This window comes from Hyperoodon ampullatus (assembly GCF_949752795.1).
Source record: "Hyperoodon ampullatus genome assembly, chromosome: 5".
Lineage (NCBI taxonomy): Eukaryota > Metazoa > Chordata > Mammalia > Artiodactyla > Ziphiidae > Hyperoodon > Hyperoodon ampullatus.
The window spans coordinates 90,628,417-90,651,634 of record NC_136918.1 but is presented as its reverse complement, the minus strand read 5'-3'; the positions used below and the strand labels follow the sequence as shown (position 1 = coordinate 90,651,634).

At 37.9% G+C, this 23,218-nt stretch overlaps 1 protein-coding gene across 1 annotated transcript in view; it reads right to left on the bottom strand.

The window, feature by feature from the left end:
• MORC1 (MORC family CW-type zinc finger 1) overlaps window positions 1-23,218 on the bottom strand; it is a gene marked incomplete at both ends in the record, with an annotated part of 187,542 nt that overhangs the window by 126,365 nt on the left and 37,959 nt on the right. The window contains one exon of the mRNA XM_079704879.1: window positions 3,108-3,233. Coding sequence (XP_079561005.1) covers window positions 3,108-3,233 — 126 coding nt within the window. The remainder of the gene's footprint in view (window positions 1-3,107; window positions 3,234-23,218) is intronic.

Here is a 23,218-nt window from a genome sequence, read left to right as displayed (position 1 = left end):
TGTTTCTAGAGCTACTAAAAAACTTGCATTTACAAAACAGTTGATAAAAATATTCCTCTGGATTGTACAAGGAGGGAGACAGGGACCCCTGATAGGACCAGGTGTGTGATATTAATCAGACTTGGCTTCTTTCCCTCCTGCTTCATCAGAAGCTGGGCTCTCCTCGTATTTAGCTTCTCCATTTTCTGCAGGTGAGTCTTCTTTAGTGTCTTGGTTAGCCACTTCAGCCTGTTTTCCCTTTGCTCCCCTTTTCCCTTCTGTTTGCACTTTTTTGTCTGATGATTTATCCTTTCCTGCCGCCTTTTTGGGCTTCGTTTCTACTTTTGCAGGAGCCGGTTTCTTCCTCTTGGGCATCGTGGCGGCGGGGCGGGCGCAGGCTGGGTGCCTGCGGGCGCAGAGCCTTCGCGAAGCTGGGCTGCCTGGCCGCTGCCGCTGCTCCCGCCACCCGAGCCGCTGGGACCTGCGGCGGGGCGGGGGGAGAACGGATGGCTACCATCTTGTGCTGCTCGCTAAGTTCCATAAATATTTTCAGCAACCCTGTCACACTATCAGCTTAGATTAAACTTGTGGTCAATGAAAACATCTATTTTTTTTTTCATGTAAATCACTGTCCAAGTCTAGGATATTAACACAATAGATTTTTTAAATCTAAATTCGGGACTGTAGGTTATTTATACTACATTTATCTTTTGTATTTCAACTCTCTCACATCTTGTTTGCATTATGCCTGATGTAAGATAATCCTTCTAGTTCAGGGTCTATTATGAATTCAAACATGCCTGTTTTTTACCCAAGCTATTGATAAAAACACTGAACAGAATATGATTAAGGGAGGAAACCAATGACATGACACCAAAAATTCCCCCCTAGCCCCTTCTGAACTTGTTAGAGACATTGGGGTAAAGGAACTACAGCAACTGTAAGTCAATCCAATCTTCTTTTTTCTGTTTGCTACGAAAATATAGAGAAATGGCTGACCATAAAGTATAGGTATGTATTCTTATAAATAATACTTCAGGGTTCATGTCTAGAAGTTTATTGGAGCCTGGATCGTCAAGTGGACAGAGTATTTAATCATTTTTAATACATTTTACATGCTTCTACTCTGGTACTATAGGGTCATTCCCAGCTTTTAATTTGTTTCCATACAGCCATTAGAGCTAGAGTAACATTTAGGGAAGAAATAAAGTAAGGGTCACCCCACTAGGGGTGAGATAACATGGAGAGAACGCCACATATTTCTTACACAAAACTTCTGCCACCAGAGAAGCTGTGAGGAAAACAATATGCAAGTAAATAAGTCAAATGGAGAGAAAGTTAAGCCTAAGGGATAAAGCCATGAAAAATTAAAGCTGTCTAGACTGTAGATCCCAAAACATATCAGACTTAACAGTTTATCAGAGCCCCATGTAAGTATCAGAGCCTCCTTAAGTAACTTTTAAGGAATAAGTATTTATATTATATCTACTCCCTGGTAAGATATATCTAAGAATATTACACTGAAAGGTGCATTAAAAAATATACTAGAGTGGGAAACAGCCATCACTTGATATAAGTAATTTAGGTAGACGAAATTCAATTTAATAAAATTCCCTCAGAACATAGAGATAAATCCACATTTTCCACTGGCTTAAACCATTTTTTACCCAAACTCACTAAGAGAGGAATAATTTAATTTGAAAAGATCAGCTATGTTGATTGATCCAGGAGACCCTTGGTGCTTCCCAGAAGAAGGAGACTGATGAAAAGGAAGTATCACTTTGATATGAATTAAGGAACAAACAGATTTATAGAGTAAGTCTCAGGCTTGGTATACTTCATTTTTCAAAATATGACCTGCAGTAGAATCAGAAATCCAAAGTAAAGCTTTTGAGGAATCCATTCATGTGTGGTCAGGGCATTCAATTCAGAGATCCACAATTTTTAATATTAATATCAATATGAGTGATTGCAAGGCCCCAGAACAGCAACTACTTATTCATGGAAATAAGACAACATAACAAATGTGGGTCTGTTATAAAGCATTAGTGTGGTATAGGGGAAAGAGCATGGAATTTGAATTGGTAAAGAATTCAGAGCCAGAAGATTTGAGTTCTTATCTAGTTCTGACATTTATTTATTTCTAAATGATGATAAAACATAACCCACAGGGCCACTGCAAAAATTAAATAACATAATGTATATCAAAAGGCGTACATAGGGCTTCCCTGGTGGTGCAGTGGTTGAGAGTCCGCCTGCCGATGCAGGGGACACGGGTTCATGCCCCGGTCCGGGAAGATCCCACATGCCGCGGAGCGGCTGGGCCCATGAGCCATGGCCGCTGAGCCTGCGCGTCCGAAGGCTGTGCTCCGCAATGGGAGAGGCCACAACAGTGAGAGGCCCGCATACCGCAAAAAAAAAAAAAAAAGGCGTACATATAGACAATGTACAAGCATTAAATGTTCCTCCCAGTAGATAGTAAATTCCTGAAAACTAGAACTAATCTTACCTTTCTAGCACAATCTCAGACTAACAGAAGGTTTTGATAAATGTTTAGAAAATAAATGACCACCCACACACCACACACCAAGAAAAAAAAACTGTTCTCATAGCATGCATAGTTGTGCAAGATAAGTTATATAATAGGCAAATGTAAGCTTAAAAAAAGCTTATGCTAAAATATAAATGGTAATTAAAATATAAGTGAACCAGATGTATATCTATACATATGTGCATTCTATATATAAAATATACATACACATATATGTATATGACTTAATAGTTCAAATATATTTGAGTAAAAAGAAAATATAAGTGAACAGATTTTTTTAATAGAACCCATTACAATCAAAGCACCTAGGAGTCACTGAAGTAAATAACATATTCCTACTTGGGGGGACCATCTAACTTAGTGTTCACTGCAGTATGTTACTATTATGGCCAAATATTTGTTTCATATAATTACTCTTCAGCAAACCTTCCAGAATGCAGTTTGAATTTTATTTGCAATTGTAAAAATCTTACTATCAAATTATAAAAATCTTACTATCAAATCACTTTAACAATTGGGGTGGGAGGTATTTTACAAATGAAAACTCTATGAAGATAACTGAACAAAGGTGAGTTACCTGGGTCTGTAGAGGCAATAACATAGGTATTTTGTTTTAACCCTTTGGGCCTGAATGAATATTCTCATCCGAGGGTCAAAATACAGAATAGATGTATAGGCTCTGAATGACCATCTCTCTGGAAAACTAGAAAAGAAAATATCAAAGGTCATACTGTAGACAATGTAATAATGACATTATTTGAGGAGAAAAAATAAGACTACCAAGTCATAATGGTTACTACTAGCAGCTTCAGGAACTTTTTTCTAAACCTAATGACACAACAAATACCAGCAAATCCTGCAACACTCACACACCCCTAAATACAAGGGCTTCCGTGAATAACCTACACATTGATTAGAACTGAACTCTGGTTGGCAACTAGCCGATTCAAAGTAGACTTACATCAGCAATAGAAAAGATACTTTTCATTAAAGCTATCAGTCCAGAAAGACAAAACCACGTCAAATAAACAGAACAATCCCCCTGCTCAAACATAACAAAATGAATCTAGGCCCACATGAATGAAATACATTTCCATGAAGTTACTGCAAGCAGAGAAATACAATAAAATGTTTCATTTGCTTTGAAAATTATGAACAAGAAACATAAAACTTCATTCTGTAAGTGTTAAAATAAGTATTAATGGCCAACTGAGGGGAGGAGTCTGATAACATGATAAGTGAAAAAGAAAAGAGAAAAATAAAGGGTGGAAAGGCAATAAAATGGGAGCAGAGACAACATAAATAGCCTATGAAGAAAACTACCCTTGTAAAACTGCACATTGTTGAGAAGTCGCTGTGTTGCTGTATAACAACTCCAGGGACCTTCTATATTAAAGTCTACTTGTGAACTGTAAATCCTCTCCAAGTAGACAAGAAATAAAGATCAAAAACAGGCCCAGCCATGCTTAAGAAGCATTGCTCTTCATCTACTGGGTTCTAGAAAAGTCTACAAGGGAGGGGCTACAAGGCACAAATAGAAAGCAGGGAGCAGTAAACCTATCACTTTTATAATCCTACCTCAGTCCAGAGGGAGACAAGTTGGTGGAAAGGAAATATAAAGCCTGTTGGGGTGTGGCTGCTCAATGGGGTCACATTATTGGCAATTACTCAGTAAGAAAGAACCGAGCTCCAAGGAATTTACAAAAATGAAGACAAAATCCATAGGCAGTCCAAGGATTTCCTGGTTGGTTATAAGTTCCTCCAGGCAGGATCTATAGCTCATTATGAAGTCAGGAATTTCTATTAGTTGTTTAAAAAGTAAGCCTTCAGTAGAATTTCCCAATATAAATTATGTAAAAGTATCTAGTCCATGGCTATTACTCCATAAATACAAGTGCAGCTTTAATGTGACACGAAAGGCTATCTGCATGACTACAGTAATGTAGTCAATTATTAGTATACCAGAAGCTGCACAGTCAAATAAGTCCTCCCCTGTTAAGAGAAAAAAAAAAAAAGTCACCTTGGGACACTATAAAAATTCTGAGGACTTCTGCCATTATTCAAATCCTTTCTGGATCTCCTGATTTGAAATTGCCCTTACAGCTAGAAACTCCTTCTTTTGACTCTCCTCAAAGCTAACACTTCTTTCTCATTTGAAGGTAAAAGTCAAAAGTAATTCAGAGACAAGTTTGAGAATTTGAGAAATCTGGTGAGAGATCCAACTGGGTTAGACAAGTTTTGGTTAAAAAAATATTATACAAATATAAAATAAGGACACTAATATGTCTACCTCTTAATAGGTCACTTCTTTACTCATTCCATTAATATTTATAGGTAAATATCCATAGCATGCGTGCTGGGGATCCTCAAGACCTCCCCTATGTGAGGAAGATGCGCTAGAAGGTCTCATGGGACTTAGCATGTAATTGTATTCATGGCTAAGCTTTATCATGGTGATGAAGTAAGGATATACAATGGCTCTTATGGAAAAGAAAGGTGATGTCTGGAGGAATCCTCGTGTGGCTTTCTTATGTTCTTCCCTTCTCATGAAGGGTCACACAGAGAATACTCTTTCCCCAGCTATGAAAATGTAGCAACGTGTGTGTGATGCTTTTGCTTCAGGAAGCCCATTAGAGACTCTGGGCCCTCAAGGCTTTTTCATCATTGTTTGTTCTTTGTTTCTGTTTTTTTTTTTTTGTTTTTTTACTGGGGCTGGTCATATAAACACCCTCTGCCTAGCATGTATAAAAATTCCGGAGTCCCAGAAAAAAAGGAGATTTTCAGCATATATCATGTTATTTGCACAGTCTGGATACAGTGAGCCACCCTCACCTGTTACGGAAAGTTTTATATCAGTGAGGGAAACTGTTTACCAGCCAAGTTCCCAGAAGCCAGCCAAGAGCCAATCTTGCAAGCACGACTTCTAGCATTAACCCTTTTCTACACACACACCTACTTTTGAAAGTTCCTATTTACTTGTGACAAAGAGAACAGCAATACTTCTTATGCTATTATCATGTCAGTGATAGAAAGACAAAGAAGGCTAAATATGACATCTGTATATGAAACAGGCTACCCAATGTCACTTTCAAACATCTTTATATGATACATAAGGTCCTTCACGATCTGGACCCCACTTAACTCTCCAGCCTCGTCTCCTGCCAGCTTCAGTCTAGACATTTAGGACCACTTCAGGTCTCCAGATATGGGGTCATGCTTTCTTACCCCCAAGCCTTGGCACATTCAATTCTGTGGCCATTTTCAGTTAGCTCCTCTTCACGCTTCAGATTGCACTTCCTCTCAAAGCCTTCCCTCACTCCCCAAGATTGGGTGAATCACTCTCCTCCGGTGCTCCCCTCCTTCTTCTGTGGCCCCCTCCACAGCACTTGCCACTTTGTGGTGTCGCTGACTGTTTACTTACTTGTATCTCTATCAGGCTGTACCCTCCATGAGGCTAGCATCCTCATCAATAAACATTTGTTGAATAAATGATAATTATTCAGGGCTCCCTTGGCTTAATTTAGAATGAACAACAGAGGGTTCCCTATATAAGACTTTTTAGTGACTGATCATCTTCAGTGATGATGTTGCCTGTGTTTACAAATAAAGCCACCCACTGGGGAAACTGAGATACAAATGTACTCTGTCATCATGGTATCTTCAGAAGATCTAAGAAAAAATATAGTGTTACTCTCCATCGTCCAGGAGCTGCTTCATATATCTTCTCCAAGAGGTGTTTGTCTCTTGTTTCCTCCTAAATGTTTTTTCCAACCTAAAGTTTTCCAGAAGTATCCATATCTCTCTCTCTTTGCCTGTATCATCTTTCTCTCTTACTTTCTATTTAACTGGCTATAATAAACTGAGAAAGGAAGAGAGAGAGCAAGCTCCCTAACATACATACACACACACACACACACACACACACACACACACACTGTCACATGACAGACTTGAGAAGGGAAAATTTTCAGGCAGAAACTGGCTTTATAGTCTGTGAAATATGATAGGACGAGGTGGGGTAATCTATGTGCTTGTCCCCTGCTCAGCAATGGGTATTCTCAAAAAGTCTCAAATTTAGCCTCCAGCTGTGGCTGTGGCCTCTGTGTGGCCTCTTTCTTCTCCCAGCCTATCCACCCTGACGTCCTGCTGTTGGAACTGTTGCTCCATGTGTGGCATATCATGGGTGGACTGGTGTGTTGGGACCACCAAACTATGTTAAGGGTAGGAGAGGGTCCAGAAAGAGGGGTCTCATGACCAAGGTCCAATCTCCTTTATCTACCAATTCAGATTCTCTGTGGCTGGAGTCTGAGAATGTGAATTTTTTTTTAAACTATCCAGGTGTTTCTTTAACTCTACCAGTTTTAAGAACCATTGCCTGGTAGACCTACTGGACAGGGTAGTATGCAAAGCAGTTTTCCTGAAAGAAGGGAGCAGAACAATCTCTTGAAGGTGTTTGGACCTAGGACACCCTCCACATTTATCTACACTGGGTACACAGACAACAGACTCCTATCCAGTTCAACCACTGAGCTACCTTCCATAGTTGAGAAAACACCTCTAAAATCTGGGCACCAGACTAAATTAAATCCCTTTTGGAGTATCTCTGAAGTGCTATATTTCTATTCATGAAAATACTGTATACTATAACCAAAACTGGTTTATAATTTTCTAAATTTATTGCTAAAGTCCCTATAAAATCTCTGAAGAGTTCTTGAAGTTGAAATTAACAAGGCCTATATTATCTTGTGTAAAGAAGTGCATAAAGATTTTTAACTAGTTTAAGTTCTGAACTATAAAGGGGTTAACCACATTTAATCTCAGGGTAGATTATACCTAAGAGAAATATCAACTCAGAGGCAATTTAAAAGAAAAGTTATAAGCTATGCAAAGTAATGAAAGTGCTTCTGCCATAACCACAGTATGGCAAGCACTACATGATAACAATTTGAAGCTGTGACTTTTGATGTGTTCCTAGCCAGCTCAGTTAAGACATAAACTAGAGACATTATGGAATGCTGCCCAATGACTGTCAATTTAGAAACACACTGGCAACATGACACCTAATTTCAAAACATTACTTAGCACAAAATTTCAACTCCATTACTCCATATTATATCATTACTTTCAGAGCTTTTTTTTTTGGATGGATTCCTCTAGTTGCCTGAGATCCTGAGCCATGAAGGATTCCAGGGACAAGAAAGGCCCTTTTGATGACAGCCAATTCCATGACATGCCTTTTTTTTTTTTACTAGAGCCCGTGGTTTCTTCCATTTTTTCATAAAGTTGAATATGTTAAGAAGATATTAAGTAATTGAAAACAACATGGGCACAAGGAAATTGCATATATAACAGACCACGTGAAATGGTCATATGATCCTGGCCCCCCAAAAGGGAATCAGGAAAAATGCTATAGGAGTGATCAAGCCTTCACAGTTTGGAAGTCAAAAAAGATTTCAAAGGTAACAGAAGCACTTTACAAAATTTCCTAAAACTCCCTCTCTCATCCTAATAAAGGTCCCCAGTGATCTTCAGGGATGGAGGACAGTAGAGCCCACTACGGAAAGTGCCAGCACCTTCCAATGAAAGTATTTGCAATATCCTTAGAAAATTACCTAGACATTGACATTCAATTCGGTTTACCTTAATTCATTTGTTACTTGCTATGTACCAGGCACTGAGTTAGTTTACAGAGCATTATAGTAAGTGCTAGAAAGAAGTGCTATGGGAGAAGAAGAATGGACAGAATTAAAATGCACTGAGAACTTCCACATGCCCAGTACTGTGCCTCTTCTGTTTCTACAGTATTCGTATTAAGTAGATGATACAATAGCCTCATCCTGTAGATGAGAACAGTGAAGATCAGAGACTACAAATAACTTACCATTAGAATAAAAGCTCTCTCAATAGAATTCAAGCCACTTGGGGGCAGAGATATTTGTTTTCTTCCCTGATATATCCCCAGATCCTAAAGCAAGGCCTGATACTTACACTCAATAAATATCCACTGAATGAGTGAATGTAAAATGAATCTATCTATAGTCCGTTACTCAGTGGAAGAACCAGAATTTGAGACCAGTTCTAAGTGACTACAAAGTCCACGCTTTTTATAATGTACCTACTGCCTCCAAGGCTGAGTGGCTGGATGCACAGCACTGCTGCGGAGTGGTGGGAATTAGTGGACGGGCTCAGGCAGCCTCCATCCACAGCCCCTACATGCCTGTAAGCCTGAGGTTCTGGCTCCTTCAACTCCATCCACAGAACAGGATTCAAGGATATGGTGCCCATATTTCCTAATTATGTATGGACTTTACAAAGAATATATGATATGGCATTAGACTACAAATGCTGCCCATTCATTCAATTAACCCTAATGTCTCTGCTGACAGACCATGACATCATATAAAGGAATATTTTTTAAAAAATCAGACATATCTCATTGTAGTTTTGGTTTGCATTTCTCTAATGAGTAAAGATGTTGAGCATCCTTTCATGTGTTTGTTGGCAGTCTGTATATCTTCTGTGGAGAAATGTCTATTTAGGTCTTCTGCCCATTTTTGGATTGGGTTGTTTGTTTTTTTGTTATTGAGCTGCATATATAACTGATTAAATTTGTTATAAAGCAAAAAATAAAAAATAAATAAATAAATAAATAAAAAAGAAAAAAAAACAGTAGTAAGAACAATATAAAAAAAAAATCAGACATAGCTAGAATCAAGTTGGTAGACTTAGAACACATACTAGTCTCCTGCTGAAATTCAAGGAAGAATAGTAAGGATGCTTGGGTGCCTAGAGAGGAATGAGAAAAAGGGGAAAGACGATCAGAGGAATATAGGTGAATAATATGCAGGATGCTGCAGAACACTGTACAGACATTGACTTTTTCTCTGGGTGAAATGGGAAGTCACTGGAGAATTCTATACAGAGACTGTTTAAAAGACTACTCTGGCTGCTACAGAGGAGCAAGGGTAGAATAGTTTTTACAGGGCCAAGGGTGGAAGCAGGAAGACCAGTGGACCAGTGGGAGGATTTCTGCAATAATCCAGGTGAGACATGAGGGTGGCCTGGACCAGGATCGTAGCAGCAGAGGAGATGATAAGTGGTTGGATCTGGATCTATTTGAAGGCAGAGCCCATATGAAAGTAATACGTTACAAAAGTCGTCCAACTGCTGAGTATGAAGAATTAGAGAAAACCAAGACCCACATTATGGAAATATTAAAGGTTAAGAGAAAATCCTAAAAGCTATGCACAGGAAAAATGAGTATTACAAAATTTTAATAATTACATCTGCATCAGACTTCTCACTAACAACATGGATTCAAGAAGTCAAACAAGTAATAAGTACTGAGAAAAACAATTTTTAAACCAATATTCCTTTATCCATTTAAACAAATACTGAGGTAGAAAGGGGAAATAAAGGTACTTTTTTTGAATTTTATTTTATTTTTTTATACAGCAGGTTATTAGTTACGTATTTTATACATATTAGTGTATATATGTCAATCCCAATCTCCCAATTCATCCCACAACCAGCCCCCACTTTCCCCCCTTGGTTTCTTCTCTACATCTGTGTCTCTATTCCTGCCTTGCAAAACAGTTCATCAGTACCATTTTTCTGGATTCCACATATATGTGTTAATATATGAAATTTGTTTTTCTTTCTGACTTACTTCACTCTGTATGACAGTCTCTAGGTCCATCCACGTCTCTACAAATGACCCAATTTCTTTCCTTTTTATGGTTGAGTAATATTCCATTGTATATATGTACCACATCTTCCTTATCCATTCATCTGTCGATGGGCATTTAGGTTGCTTCCATGTCCTGCCTATTGTAAAGAGTACTGCAATAAATATTGGGGTGCATGTGTCTTTTTGAATTATGGTTTTCTCTGGGTATATGCCCAGTAGTGGGATTGCTGGATCATATGGTAATTCCATTTTTAGTTTTTTAAGGAACCTCCATACTGTTCTCCATAGTGGCTGTATCAATTTACATTCCCATCAACTGTACAAGAGGGTTCCCTTTTCTCTACACCCTCTCCAGCATTTGTTGTTTGTAGATTTTTTGTTGATGGCCATTCTAACTGGTGTGAGGTGATGCCTCATTGTAGTTTTGATTTGCATTTCTCTAATGATTAGTGATGTTGAGCAGCTTTTCATGTGCCTCTTGGCCATCTGTATGTCTTCTTTGGAGAAATGTCTATTTAGGTCTTCCAGCCACTTTTTGATTGGGTTGTATGTTTTTTTAATATTTAGCTGCATGAGCTGTTTATATATCGGGGAGATTAATCCTTTCTCCGTTGATTCGTTTGCAAATATTTTCTCCCATTCTGAAGGTTGTCTTTTCATCTTGTTTATAGTTTCTCTGCTGTGCAAAAGCGTTTAAGTTTCATTAGGTCACATTTGTTTATTTTTGTTTTTATTTCCATTACTCTAGGAGGTGGGTCAAAATAGACCTTGCTGTGATTTATGTCAAAGAGTGTTCTTCGTATGTTTTCCTCTAAGAGTTTTATAGTGCCCACTCTTACATTTAGGTCTCTAATCCATTTTGAGTTTATTTTTGTACATGGTGTTAGGAAGTGTTCTAAATTCATTCTTTAACATCTAGCTGTCCAGTTTTCCAAGCCCCACTTATTGAAGAGACTGTCTTTTCTCCATTGTATACCCTTACTCCCTTTGTCATAGATTAATTGACCATAGGTGCGTGGGTTTATCTCTGGGTTTTCTATCCTGTTCCATTGACCTATATTTCTATTTTTGTGCCAGTACCATATTGTCTTGATTACTGTGGCTTTGTAGTATAGTCTGAAGTCAGAGAGTCTGATTCCTCCAGCTCTGTTTTTTTCCCTCAAGATTGCTTTGGCTATTCGGGGTCTTTTGTGTCTCCATACAAATTTTAAGATTATTTGTTCTAGTTCTGTAAAAAATGCCATTGGTAATTTGATACAGATTGCACTGAATCTGTAGATTGCCTTGGGTAGTACAGTCATTTTCACAATATTGATTCTTCCAATCCAAGAACATGGTATATCTCTCCATCTGTTTGTGTCACCTTTGATTTCTTTCAACAGTGTCTTATAATTTTATGCATACAGGTCTTATGTCTCCCTAGGTATGTTTATTCCTAGGTATTTTATTCTTATTGTTGCAGTGGTAAACGGGAGTGTTTCCTTAATTTCTCTTTCAGATTTTTCATCATTAGCATAAAGGAATGCAAGAGATTTCTGTGCATTAATTTTGTATCCTGCAACTTTACCAAATTCATTGATTAGCTCTAGTAGTTTTCTGGTGGCATCTTTAGGATTCTCTATGCACAGTATCATGTCATCTGCAAACAGTGACAGTTTTACTTCTTCTTTTCCAATTTGTGTTCCTTTTATTTCTTTTTCTTCTCTGACTGCCATAGCTAGGACTTCCAAAACTATGCTGAATAATAGTGGTGAGAGCGGACATACTTGTCTTGTTCCTGATCTTAGAGGAAATGTTTTCCGTTTTTCACCACTGAGAATGATGTTTGTTATGGATTTGTCATATATGGCCTTCATTATGTTGAGGTAGGTACCCTCTGTGCCCACATTCTGGAGAGTTTTTATCATAAATGGGTGTTGAATTTTGTCAAAAGCTTTTTCTGCATCTATTGAAATGATCATATGGTTTTTCTCCTTCAATTTGTTAATATGGTGTATCACATTGATTGATTTGCATATATTGAAGAATCCCTGCATCTCTGTAATAAATCCCACTTGATCATGGTGTATGATCCTTTTAATGTATTGTTCGATTCTGTTTGCTAGTATTTTGTTGAGGATTTTTGCATCTATATCCATCAGTGATATTGGTCTGTACATTTCTTTTTTTGTAGTATCCTTGTCTGGTTTTGGTATCAGGGTGATGGTCGCCTCGTAGAATGAGTTTGAGAGTGTTCCTTCCGCTGTGATTTTCCGGAAGAGTTTGAGAAAGATGGGTGTTAGCGCTTCTCTAAATGTTTGATAGAATTCACCTGTGAAGCAATCTGGTCCTGGACTTTCGTTTCTTGGCAGACTTTTAATCACAGTTTCAATTTCACTACTTGTGACTGGTCTGTTCATATTTTCTGTTTCTTCCTGGTACAGTCTTGGAAGGTTATACCTTTCTAAAATTTGGTCCATTTCTTCCAGATTGTCCATTTTATTGGCATAAAGTTGCTTGTAGTAGTCTCTTAGGATGCTTTGTATTTTGCAGTGTCTGTTGTAACTTCTCCTTTTTCATTTCTAATTTTATTGATTTCAGTCCTCTCCCTCTTCTTGATGAGTCTGGGTAAAGGTTTATCAATTTTGTTTATCATCTCAAAGAACCAGTTTTATTTTTATTGATGTTTGCTATTGTTTTGTTTCTATTTCATTTATTTCTGCTCTGAACTTTATGATTTGTTCCTTTCTACTAACTTTGGGTTTTGTTTGTTCTTCTTTCTCTGGTTACTTTAGTTGTAAGGTTAGATTGTTTATTTGAGATTTTTCTTACTCATTGAAGTAGGATTGTATTGCTATAAACTTCCCTCTTAGAACTGCTTTTGCTGCATTCCATAGGTATTGGATCGCCATGTTTTCATTGTCATTTGTCTCTAGGTAGCTTTTTATTTCATCTTTGATGTCTTCAGTGATCTCTTGGTTATTTAGTACCATATTGTTTAGCCCCCATGTGTTTGTGGTTTTTATGGTTTTTTCCCTGTAATTGATACCTAATCTCATAGTGTTGTCATTGGAAAAGATGCTTGATATGATTTCAATTTTCTTAAATTTACAGAGGCTTGATTTGTGACCCAAGATGTGGTCTCTCCTGGAGAATGTTCCATGTGCACTTGAGAAGAAAATGCAATCTGCTGTTTTCAGATGGAATGTCCTATAAATATCAATTAAATCTATCTGGTCTATTGTGTCATTTAAAGCTTGTGTTTCCTTATTTAGTTTCTGACTGGATGATCTGTCCACTGTTGTAAATGAATTGTTAAAAGTCCCCCACTATTACTGTGTTACTGTCAATTTCCTCTTTTATAGCTGTTAGCAGTTGCCTTATGTATTGAGGTGCTCCTATGTTGGGTGCATATATATTTATAATTGTTGTATCTTCTTCTTGGATTGATCCCTTGATCATTATGTAGGGATCAATAATATGATTGATCATATTACTGATCATATGATATGATCATATATTGATCATATCATATGATCATAATGATGTATATAATACATCATACATCATTATGTATGTATCCCTTCCTTGTCTCTTGTAACATTCTTTTTTTTAAGTTCTATTTTGTCCAATATGAGTATTGCTACTCCAGCTTTATTTGGATTTCCATTTGAATGGAATATCTTTTTCCATCCACTCAATTTCAGTCTGTAAGTGTCCCTAGGTGTGAAGTGAATCTCTTGTAGACAGCATATATATCGGTCTTGCTTTTGTATCCATTTAGTGAACCTGTGTCTTTTGGTTGGAGCATTTAATTCATTCACATTTAAGGTAATTATCAATCTGTATACACCTTTTACCATTTTCTTAATTGTTTTGCATTTGTTTTTGTAGGTCCTCTTCTTCTCTTGTGTTTCCCACTCAGAAAAGATCATTTAGCATTTGTTGTAGAGGTGGTGGTGCTGAATCCTCTTAGCTTTTGCTTGTCAGTAAAGCTTTTGATTTCTCCATCGAATCTGAATGAGATCCTTGTCAGGTAGATTAACCCTGGTTGTAGGTTCTTCCGTTTCATCACTTTAAATATATCATGCTGCTCCCTTCTGGCTTGTAGAGTTTCTGCTGAGCAATCAGCTATTAACCTTATGGGAATTCACTTCTATGTTATTTGTCATTTTTCCCTTGTTGCTTTTAATAATTTTTGTCTTTAATTTTTGCCAATTTGATTACTATGTGTCTCAGCGTGTTTCTCCTTGGGTTTATTCTGCCTGGGACTCTGTGTACTTCCTGGACTTGGGTGGCTATTTCCTTTCCCACATTAGGGAAGATTTCAACTATAATCTCTTCAAATATTTTCTCGGGTCCTTTCTTTCTCTCTTCTCCTCCTGGGACCCCTGTAATGGGAATGTTGTTGCTTTTAATGTTGTCCCAGAGGTTCCTTAGGTTGTCTTCATTTCTTTTCATCCTTTTTTCTTTATTCTGTTCCTCAGCAGTGAATTCCACTATTCTGTCTTCCAGTCACTTATCCATTCTTCTGCCTCAGTTATTCTGCTATTTATTCCTTCTAGTGTATTTTTCATTTCACCTATTAAATTGTTCATTTCTGTTTATTTGTTCTTTAATTCTTCTAGGTGTTTGCTAAACATTTCTTGCATCTTCTCAATGTTTGCCTCCATTCTTTTTCTGAGGTCCAGGATCATCTTCACTATCATTATTCTGAATTCTTTTTCTGGAAGGTTGCTTATTTCCCTTCATTTAGTTGTTTTCTGGGGTTCTATCTTGTTCCTTCATCTGGTACATAGTCCTCTGCCTTTTCATTTTGTCTGTCTTGCTGTGAATGTGGTTTTCGTTCCACAGGCTGCAGGACTGTAGTTATTCTTGCTTCTGCTGTCTGCCCTCTAGTCAATGAGGCTACCTAAGATGCTTGTGCAAGCTTCCTGATGGGAAGGACTGGTGGTGAGTAGAGCTGGATGTTGCTCTGGTGGGCAGAGCTCAGTAAAACTTTAATCCACTTGTCTGCTGATGGGTGGGGCTGAGTTCCCTCCCTGTTGGCTGTTTGGCCTGAGGCGACCCAGCACTGGAGCCTAGGGGCTCTTTAGTGGGGCTATTGGTGGACTCCAGAAGGGCTCACGCCAAGGAGTACTTCCCAGAATTTCTGCTGCCCGTGTCCTTGTCCCTGCCATGGGCCACAGACACCCCCTGCCTCTAGCAGGTAGGAGACCCTCCAACACTAGCAGTTCAGTCTCCTAAGGGTCACTGCTCCTTACCCCTGGGTCCTGGTGGGCACACTACTTTGTGTGTGCCCTCCAAGGGTGGAGTCTCTGTTTCCCCTAGTCCTGTCAAAGTCTTGCAATCAAATCCTGCTAGCCTTCAAAGTCTAATTCTCTGGGAATTCTTCCTCCCATTGCCGGACCCCCAGGATGGGAAGCCTGACGTGGGGCTCAGAACCTTCACTCCAGTGGGTGGACTTCTATGGTATAACTGTTCTCCAGTTTGTGAGTCACCCACCTAGCAGTTATGGGATTTGATTTTACTGTGATTGTGGCCCTTCTACCATCTCATTGTGGCTTCTCCTTTGTCTTTGGATGTGGGGAATCTTTTTTGGTGCATTCCAGTGTCTTCCTGTCAATGACTGTTCAACAGTTAGTTGTGATTCTGGTGCTCTCACAAGAGAGAGTGAGTCCACGTCCTTCTACTCTGCCATCTTGAACCAATCCCCCTCAATAAAGGCACTTTTACGGATATAAAGCTTCCATAAATTTACCTCCAATAGACTCTGATATAATTATTTGAGAATATAATCCAGTAAATTAACCAATAAAGAAATAAAGAAGATATGGGGTGGAAGATTTTGTGGTAAGCAGAAAAAGAATTTTCTTAATCTTATAATTTAGTCTAAATAATTACTTATGCAGGGTGTGATAAAAATATTGTAAAAATTTGTAAATAAATTTAATATAAAATAATTTTAAAAGTAGGAAATGGTAAGGAAGAGAAATAAAAGCATACTAAGGCCTTCTTTGTGAGATGATATAGATACTGATTAACTGTAAACTTTAGTAAGAAAACTATATGTAAGTTTATATATGTTTATTTAAGATGTAAAGATAATCCACTGAAAGAACAGAATGGAATGTATAATTTTTCAAACGTGGAATGGAAAATAAATGAATCTTCATCCTTGAGAAAAAGAAATCAGATCTCAACCAATCTGACAAAAGGGGAGAAAGGAAAAATAAAGCAGAACAAAATAAAACAAATAAAAACCAAGTGTAAACAAAGCAACCAAGGAAGCAAAGAAAAATGAAACGTAAAATAAGAAGGCAGTGTAATTCCAACTATATCAGATGTCATTATAAATGTGAATTAGACAAATTTCCTATTAAAAGATAGATGCACTTAGACTGAGTAGGAAATCTAGTTTTATAACACTTATATGAGGCAGACCAAAACCAAAATAACACTGTTGTTAGTAAAGCAGTGGTAAAACATATAGTAAGAGGAAGTTAACTAAAAGAAAGAGAGCATAGGTTAATATTAGACAAAAGTAGAATCAAAGTTATTGGAAAGCATTAGCTGGAACATAAAGGGATATTTTAAATTAATAAAAGGTTCACTTAAGCAAAATGAGTTATTTGCCACAAATCTAATGACTCAGATAAATATATAGCAAATATTAATAGAAATACAAGAAACATGGACATATTTATAGGCACTTAAGAGGTTCTAACACACTTCTCTCAGAAATTGAGGGATTAAGGGGGAAAAAAGAAATGGAAGGTTTGAATATCTTAATTTGAAAGCTTGATGTATCAGAATCTCACCTTATCAGAGTGTCACATTTTTTCCAATGTTTAAAACATTAGGTCACAAGAAAATCTCAGAAGATTTCAAAGACCAGATATAATACAGGCTACATTCTCTGAACACCATATAATAAAATTAGAACAATAAGTAAAAGGATGTTTGATACGCCCCAATATAACTCTTGTAGATATTTTAAATATTTTTTTAAATAATTTTTGAGCTAAAGAGGAAATAAAATGGAATTTATAAATTATTTAAAAATAAGCAACAATGATAGTTCTACATTTTGAAATCTGCACAATATAGCCATATGCAGGGGGTAAATAAGAGCCTTAACTGTTTAGATTAGAAAATGAAGCAATTATACTCCAATAAAGATCTATTTAAAAAACTAAAAATATATTTGAAAAAGCGAAAATGAGATTGAAAGTGAACAGATAAAATACACACCTCAAGGAAAAGAAAGAAGGGAAATAAATCCAAAGAATATGCAAAAATTTTTTTAATATAATTAACATAAACCTAACGGACTTAATAAAAAGAATCCAAAATTGTTTTATTTTTAAAGACAGTTGAAACAATTAAATATCTCCAGCCAAGAAAAAGAGATGGCATAACTACATGATAAAAGAAGTAAAAGTGGGCTTCCCTGGTGGCGCAGTGGTTAAGATTCTGCCTGCCAATGTAGGGGACATGGGTTCAAGCCCTGGTCCAGGAAGATCCCACATGCCGCGGAGCAACTAAGCCCATGCACCACAACTATTGAGCCTGCGCTCTAGAGCCCACGAGCCACAACTACTGAAGCATGTGCACCTAGAGCCTGTGCTCCGTAACAAGAGAAGCCATCGCAGTGACAAGCCCTTGCACAGCAACGAAGAGTAGCCCCCGCTCGCCACAACTAGAGAAAGCCCGCACACAGCAATGAAGACCCAACACAGCCAAAAAATAAATAAATAAAATTAAATTTAAAAAAAGAAGTAAAGGTTTCCCTGGTGGCGCAGTGGTTGAGAGTCCACCTGCTGATGCAGGGGACGCGGGTCCGTGCCCCGCTCCGGGAAGATCCCACATGCCATGGAGCAGCTGGGCCCATGAGCCATGGCCGCTGAGCCTGCACATCCGGAGCCTGTGCTCCGCAACGGGAGAGGCCACAACAGTGAGAGGCCCGCATTCCGGAAAAAAAAAAAAAAGAAGAAGTAAAAGTGGACACAACTGTAAGATTTGAGGAAAAGAGAAATTTTATAAGAATATTTTCTATAAAACACCATATCAACAAATTTGAAAATCTAATAAAATGAATATTTTTATAAGAAGTTATAGATGATAAATTTGGCCCAAGAATTTTAAAATTTGAATAGATCAACAGTTATAAAACAACTGAAAAGTATTGAACGTAAAAAGGAAGTAACAGGACCACAGATTTTTCAGGGAACTTCTACCAAACCTACAGGTAAACTAACGATTCATTTTATAAACACTTCCAAATCATAAAAGAGGTAAAATACTTCACAACTTATTCTACTATAGTCTATATACAGCAATACTAAATAAAACAAGGATAATAAAAGCATAATTATAGTCAATCTCATGTGTAAACATAAAAGCAAAAAACATTAAATAAAATACTAGCAAAATCAACACAGTGAATAATACATCATAAACTAGTTGGGTTAATCTGGGCAATGCAAGGATGGTCCCACATCATAAACTCTAATATAATAATACACTGCTTTAGGGCTTCCCTGGTGGCGCAGTGGTTGAGAATCCACCTGCCGATGCAGGGGACACGGGTTCGTGCCCCGGTCTGGGAAGATCCCACATGCCGCAGAGCGGCTAGGCCCGTGAGCCATGGCCGCTGAGCCTGTGCGTCCAGAGCCTGTGCTCCACAACGGGAGAGGCCACAACAGTGAGAGGCCCGCGTACCGCAAAAAAAAAAATAATAATAATAATACCCTGCTTTAACAGATTAAAGGAGAAAAACAAAACTAAATAACCTCAACATATATCAGAAAGCATTGACTAAAATTTAATACCCATTTCCTGATGTGAAAAATAAATAAAAGGGACTCAGTAAACCAGGAATAACTGACTTCCTCAGTTTGACAAAAGACATTGATTTGAAGGAAGAATAACTAGAACAAGTATCACACCTAATGGTCAAACGTAAAAGAACCCCATGAGACAAAAACAAGTCAAAAAACCATGTCTGCTATTACCACTTCTATTTAACTAGCTAATTAGTTAAAACAGGAAAAACAGAAATATGTATAAGTAACAGAAATGAAGACAAAACCAACACTATTTGAAAATAAAAACTATATAGAAAATTTAACTGAAAACTATTAGAATAAAATGGTTCAGTAAATGTTGAGATATAAAATCAATGGGCAGGGACTTCCCTGGTGGCGTCATAGTTAAGACTCTGAGCTCCCAATGCAGGGGGCCCAGATTCGATCACTGGTCAGGGAACTAGAACCCACAGGCATGCCACAACTAAGAGTTAGCATGCCATAACTAAGGAGCCAGCAGGCTACAACTAAGGAGCCCACGAGCCACAATTAGGAGCCTGCCTACCACAACTATGACCCGGCACAACCAAATAAGTAAGTATATAAATAAAATATTTAAAAATTTTTAAAAAATAAAATCAACAGGCAAAAAGTTAATAGCATTCCCAACTGAACACTAATAAATATATAATTCAAAAAAGAAATGGAGGAAAAAAAGAGTCTTATTTGCATGCCAAGAAGAGTCACAAAATACCTATGCATAAATGTAACAAGAAATATACAAAAGAAGATTGATTTAAGATGGCAGAGTAGAAAGACGTGCTCTCAATCCCTCTTGTGAGAGCACCGGAATCACAACTAACTGCTGAACAATTATCCACAGGAAGACACTGGAAGTCACCAAAAAAGATACCTTACATCCAAAGACAAAGGAGAAGCCACAATGAGATGGTAGGAGGGGCACACTCACAATAAAAGCAAATCCCATCACTGCTGGGTGGGTGACTCACAAACTGGAGAACACTTATACCACAGAAGTCCACCCACTGAAGTGAAGGTTCTGAGCCCCATGTCAGGCTTCCCAACATGGGGATCTGGCAACGGGAGGAGGAATTCCTAGAGAATGAGACATTGAAGGCTAGCGGGATTAGATTGCAAGATTTCAACAGGACTGGGGGAAACAGACTCCACTCTTCGAGGGCACACACAAAGTAGTGGGCACATCAGGACCCAAGGAAAAGAGCAGTGACCCCATAGGAGACTGAACCAGACCTACCTGCTAGTGTTGGAGGGTCTCCTGCAGAGGCGAGGGGTGGCTGTGGCTCACTGCAGGGACAAGGACACTGGCAGCAGAAATTCTGGGAAGTACTCCTTGGCGTGAGCTCCCTGAGAGTCTGCCATTAGCCACACTAAAGAGCCTGGGTAGGCTCCAGTGTTGCGTCGCCTCAGGCCAAACAACCAACAGGGAGGGAACCAAGCCCCACTCATCAGCAGACAAGCAGATTAAGGTTTTACTGAGCTCTGCCCACTGGAGCAACACCAAGCTCTACCCACCAACAGTCCCTCCCATCAGGAAACTTGCACTATCCTCGTAGATAGCCTCATCCACCAGAGGGCAGACAGCAGAAGCAAGAAGAACTACAATCCTGCAGCCAGTGGAACAAAAACCACATTCAGAGAAACACAGATAAGATGAAAAGGCAGAGGACTATGTACCAGATGAAGCAACAAGATAAAACCCCAGAAAAACAACTAAATGAAGTGGAGACAGGCAACCTTCCAGAAAACGAATTCAGAATAATGATAGTGAAGATGGTCCAGGACCTCGGAAAAAGAATGGAGGCAAAGATCAAGAAGATGCAAGAAATGTTTAACAAAGACCTAGAAGAATTAAAAAGCAAACAAACAGAGATGAACAATACAATAACTGAAATGAAAAATACACTAGAAGGAATCAATAGCAGAATAACTGAGGCAGAAGAACGGATAAGTGACCTGGAAGACAGAATGGGGGAATTCACCACTGCATAACTGAATAAAGAAAAAGGAATGAAAAGAAATGAAGACAGCCTAAGAGATCTCTGGGACAACATTAAACACAACAACATTCACATTACAGGGGTCCTAGAAGGAGAAGAGAGAGAGAAAGGACTAGAGAAAATATTTGAAGAGATTATAGTTGAAAATTTCCCTAACATGGGAAAGGAAATAGCCACCCAAGTCCAGGAAGTGCAGAGAGTCCCACACAAGATAAACCAAGGAGAAACAGGCTGAGACACACAGTAATCAAACTGACAAAAATAAAGACAAAGAAAGATTATTGAAAGCAACAAGGGAAAAATGACAAATAAGACACATGGGAACTCCCATAAGGTTAACAGCTGATTTCTCAGCAGAAACTCTACAAGCCAGAAAGGAGTGGCATGACATATTTAAAGTGATGAAAGGGAAGAACCTACAACCGAGATTACTGTACGCAGCAAGGATCTCATTCAGATTCAATGGAGAAATCAAAAGCTTTACAGACAAGCAAAAGCTAAGAGAATTCAACACCACCAAACCAGCTCTACAACAAATGCTAAAGGAACTTCTCTAAGTGGGAAACACAAGAGAAGAAAAGGACCTACAAAAATAAACCAAAAACAGTTAAAAATGGTAATAAGAACATACATATCAATAATTACCTTAAATGTGAATGGATTAAATGCTCCAACCAGAAGACACAGGCTCGCTGAATGGATACAAAAACAAGATCCATATATAGGCTGTCTATAAGAGACCCACTTCAGACCTAGGGACACATACAGACTGAAAGTAGGTGATGGAAAAAGATATTCCATGCAAATGGAAATCAAAAGAAAGCTGGAGTAGCAATACTCATATCAGATAAAACAGACATTAAAATAAATGTTCCAAGAGACAAGGAAGGACACTACATAATGATCAAGGGATCAATCCAAGAAGAAGATACAACAATTATAAATATATATGCACCCAACATAACAGCACTTCATACATAAGGCAAATGCTAACAGCTATAAAAGAGGAAATCGACAGTAACACAATAATAGTGGGGGAGTTTAGCACCTCATTTACAACAATGGACAGATCATCCAGGCAAAAAATAAATAAGGAAACACAAGCTTTAAATGACACAATAGACCAGATAGATTTAATTGATATTTATAGGACATTCCATCCAAAAACAGCAGATTACACTTTCTTCTCAAGTGTGCATGGAACATTCAACAGGATAGATCACATCTTTGATCACAATCCAAGCCTCAGTAAATTTAAGAAAACTGAAATCATATGAAGCATCTTTTCTGACCACAACGTTATGATATTAGAAATCCATTACAGGGTAAAGAATGTAAAAAAACACAAACACATGGAGGCTAAACAATACTTTACTAAATAACCAAGAGATCACTGAGGAAATCAAAGAGGAAATCAAAAAGTACCTAGAGACAAATTACAACAAAAACATGATTATCCAAAACCTATGGGATGCAGCAAAGCAGTTCTAGGAGGGAAGTTTATAGCAATACAATCCTACCTCAAGAAACAACAAACAAGAAACCTACCTCAACATAATAAAGGCCATATATGACAAACCCCCAGCAAACATCATTCTCAGTGGTGAAAAACTGGAAGCATTTCCTCTAAGATCAGGAACAACACAAGGATGCCCACACTCACCACTATTATTCAACATAGTTTTGGAAGTCCAAGCCACAGCAATCAGTGAAGAAAAAGAAATAAAAGGAATACAAATTGGAAAAGAAGAAGTAAAACTGTCACTGTTTGCAGATGGCATGATACTATACATAGAGATTCCTAAAGAGGCCACCAGAAAACTAATAGAGCTAACCAATGCATTTGGTAAAGTTGCAGGATACAAAATTAATGCACAGAAATCTCTTGCATTCCTATACACTAATGATGAAATTTCTGAAAGAGAACTTATGGAAAAACTCCCATTTACCATTGCAAAACAAGAATAAAATCCCTGGAATAAACCTACCTAAGGAGGTAAAAGATCTGTACTCAGAAAACTAAAAGACACTGATGAAAGAAAGCAAAGATGACACAAACAGATGGAGAGATATACCATGTTCTTGGATTGGAATAATCAATATTGTGAAAATGACTGTACTACCCAAGGCAATCTACAGATTCAATGCAATCCCTATCAAATTACCAATG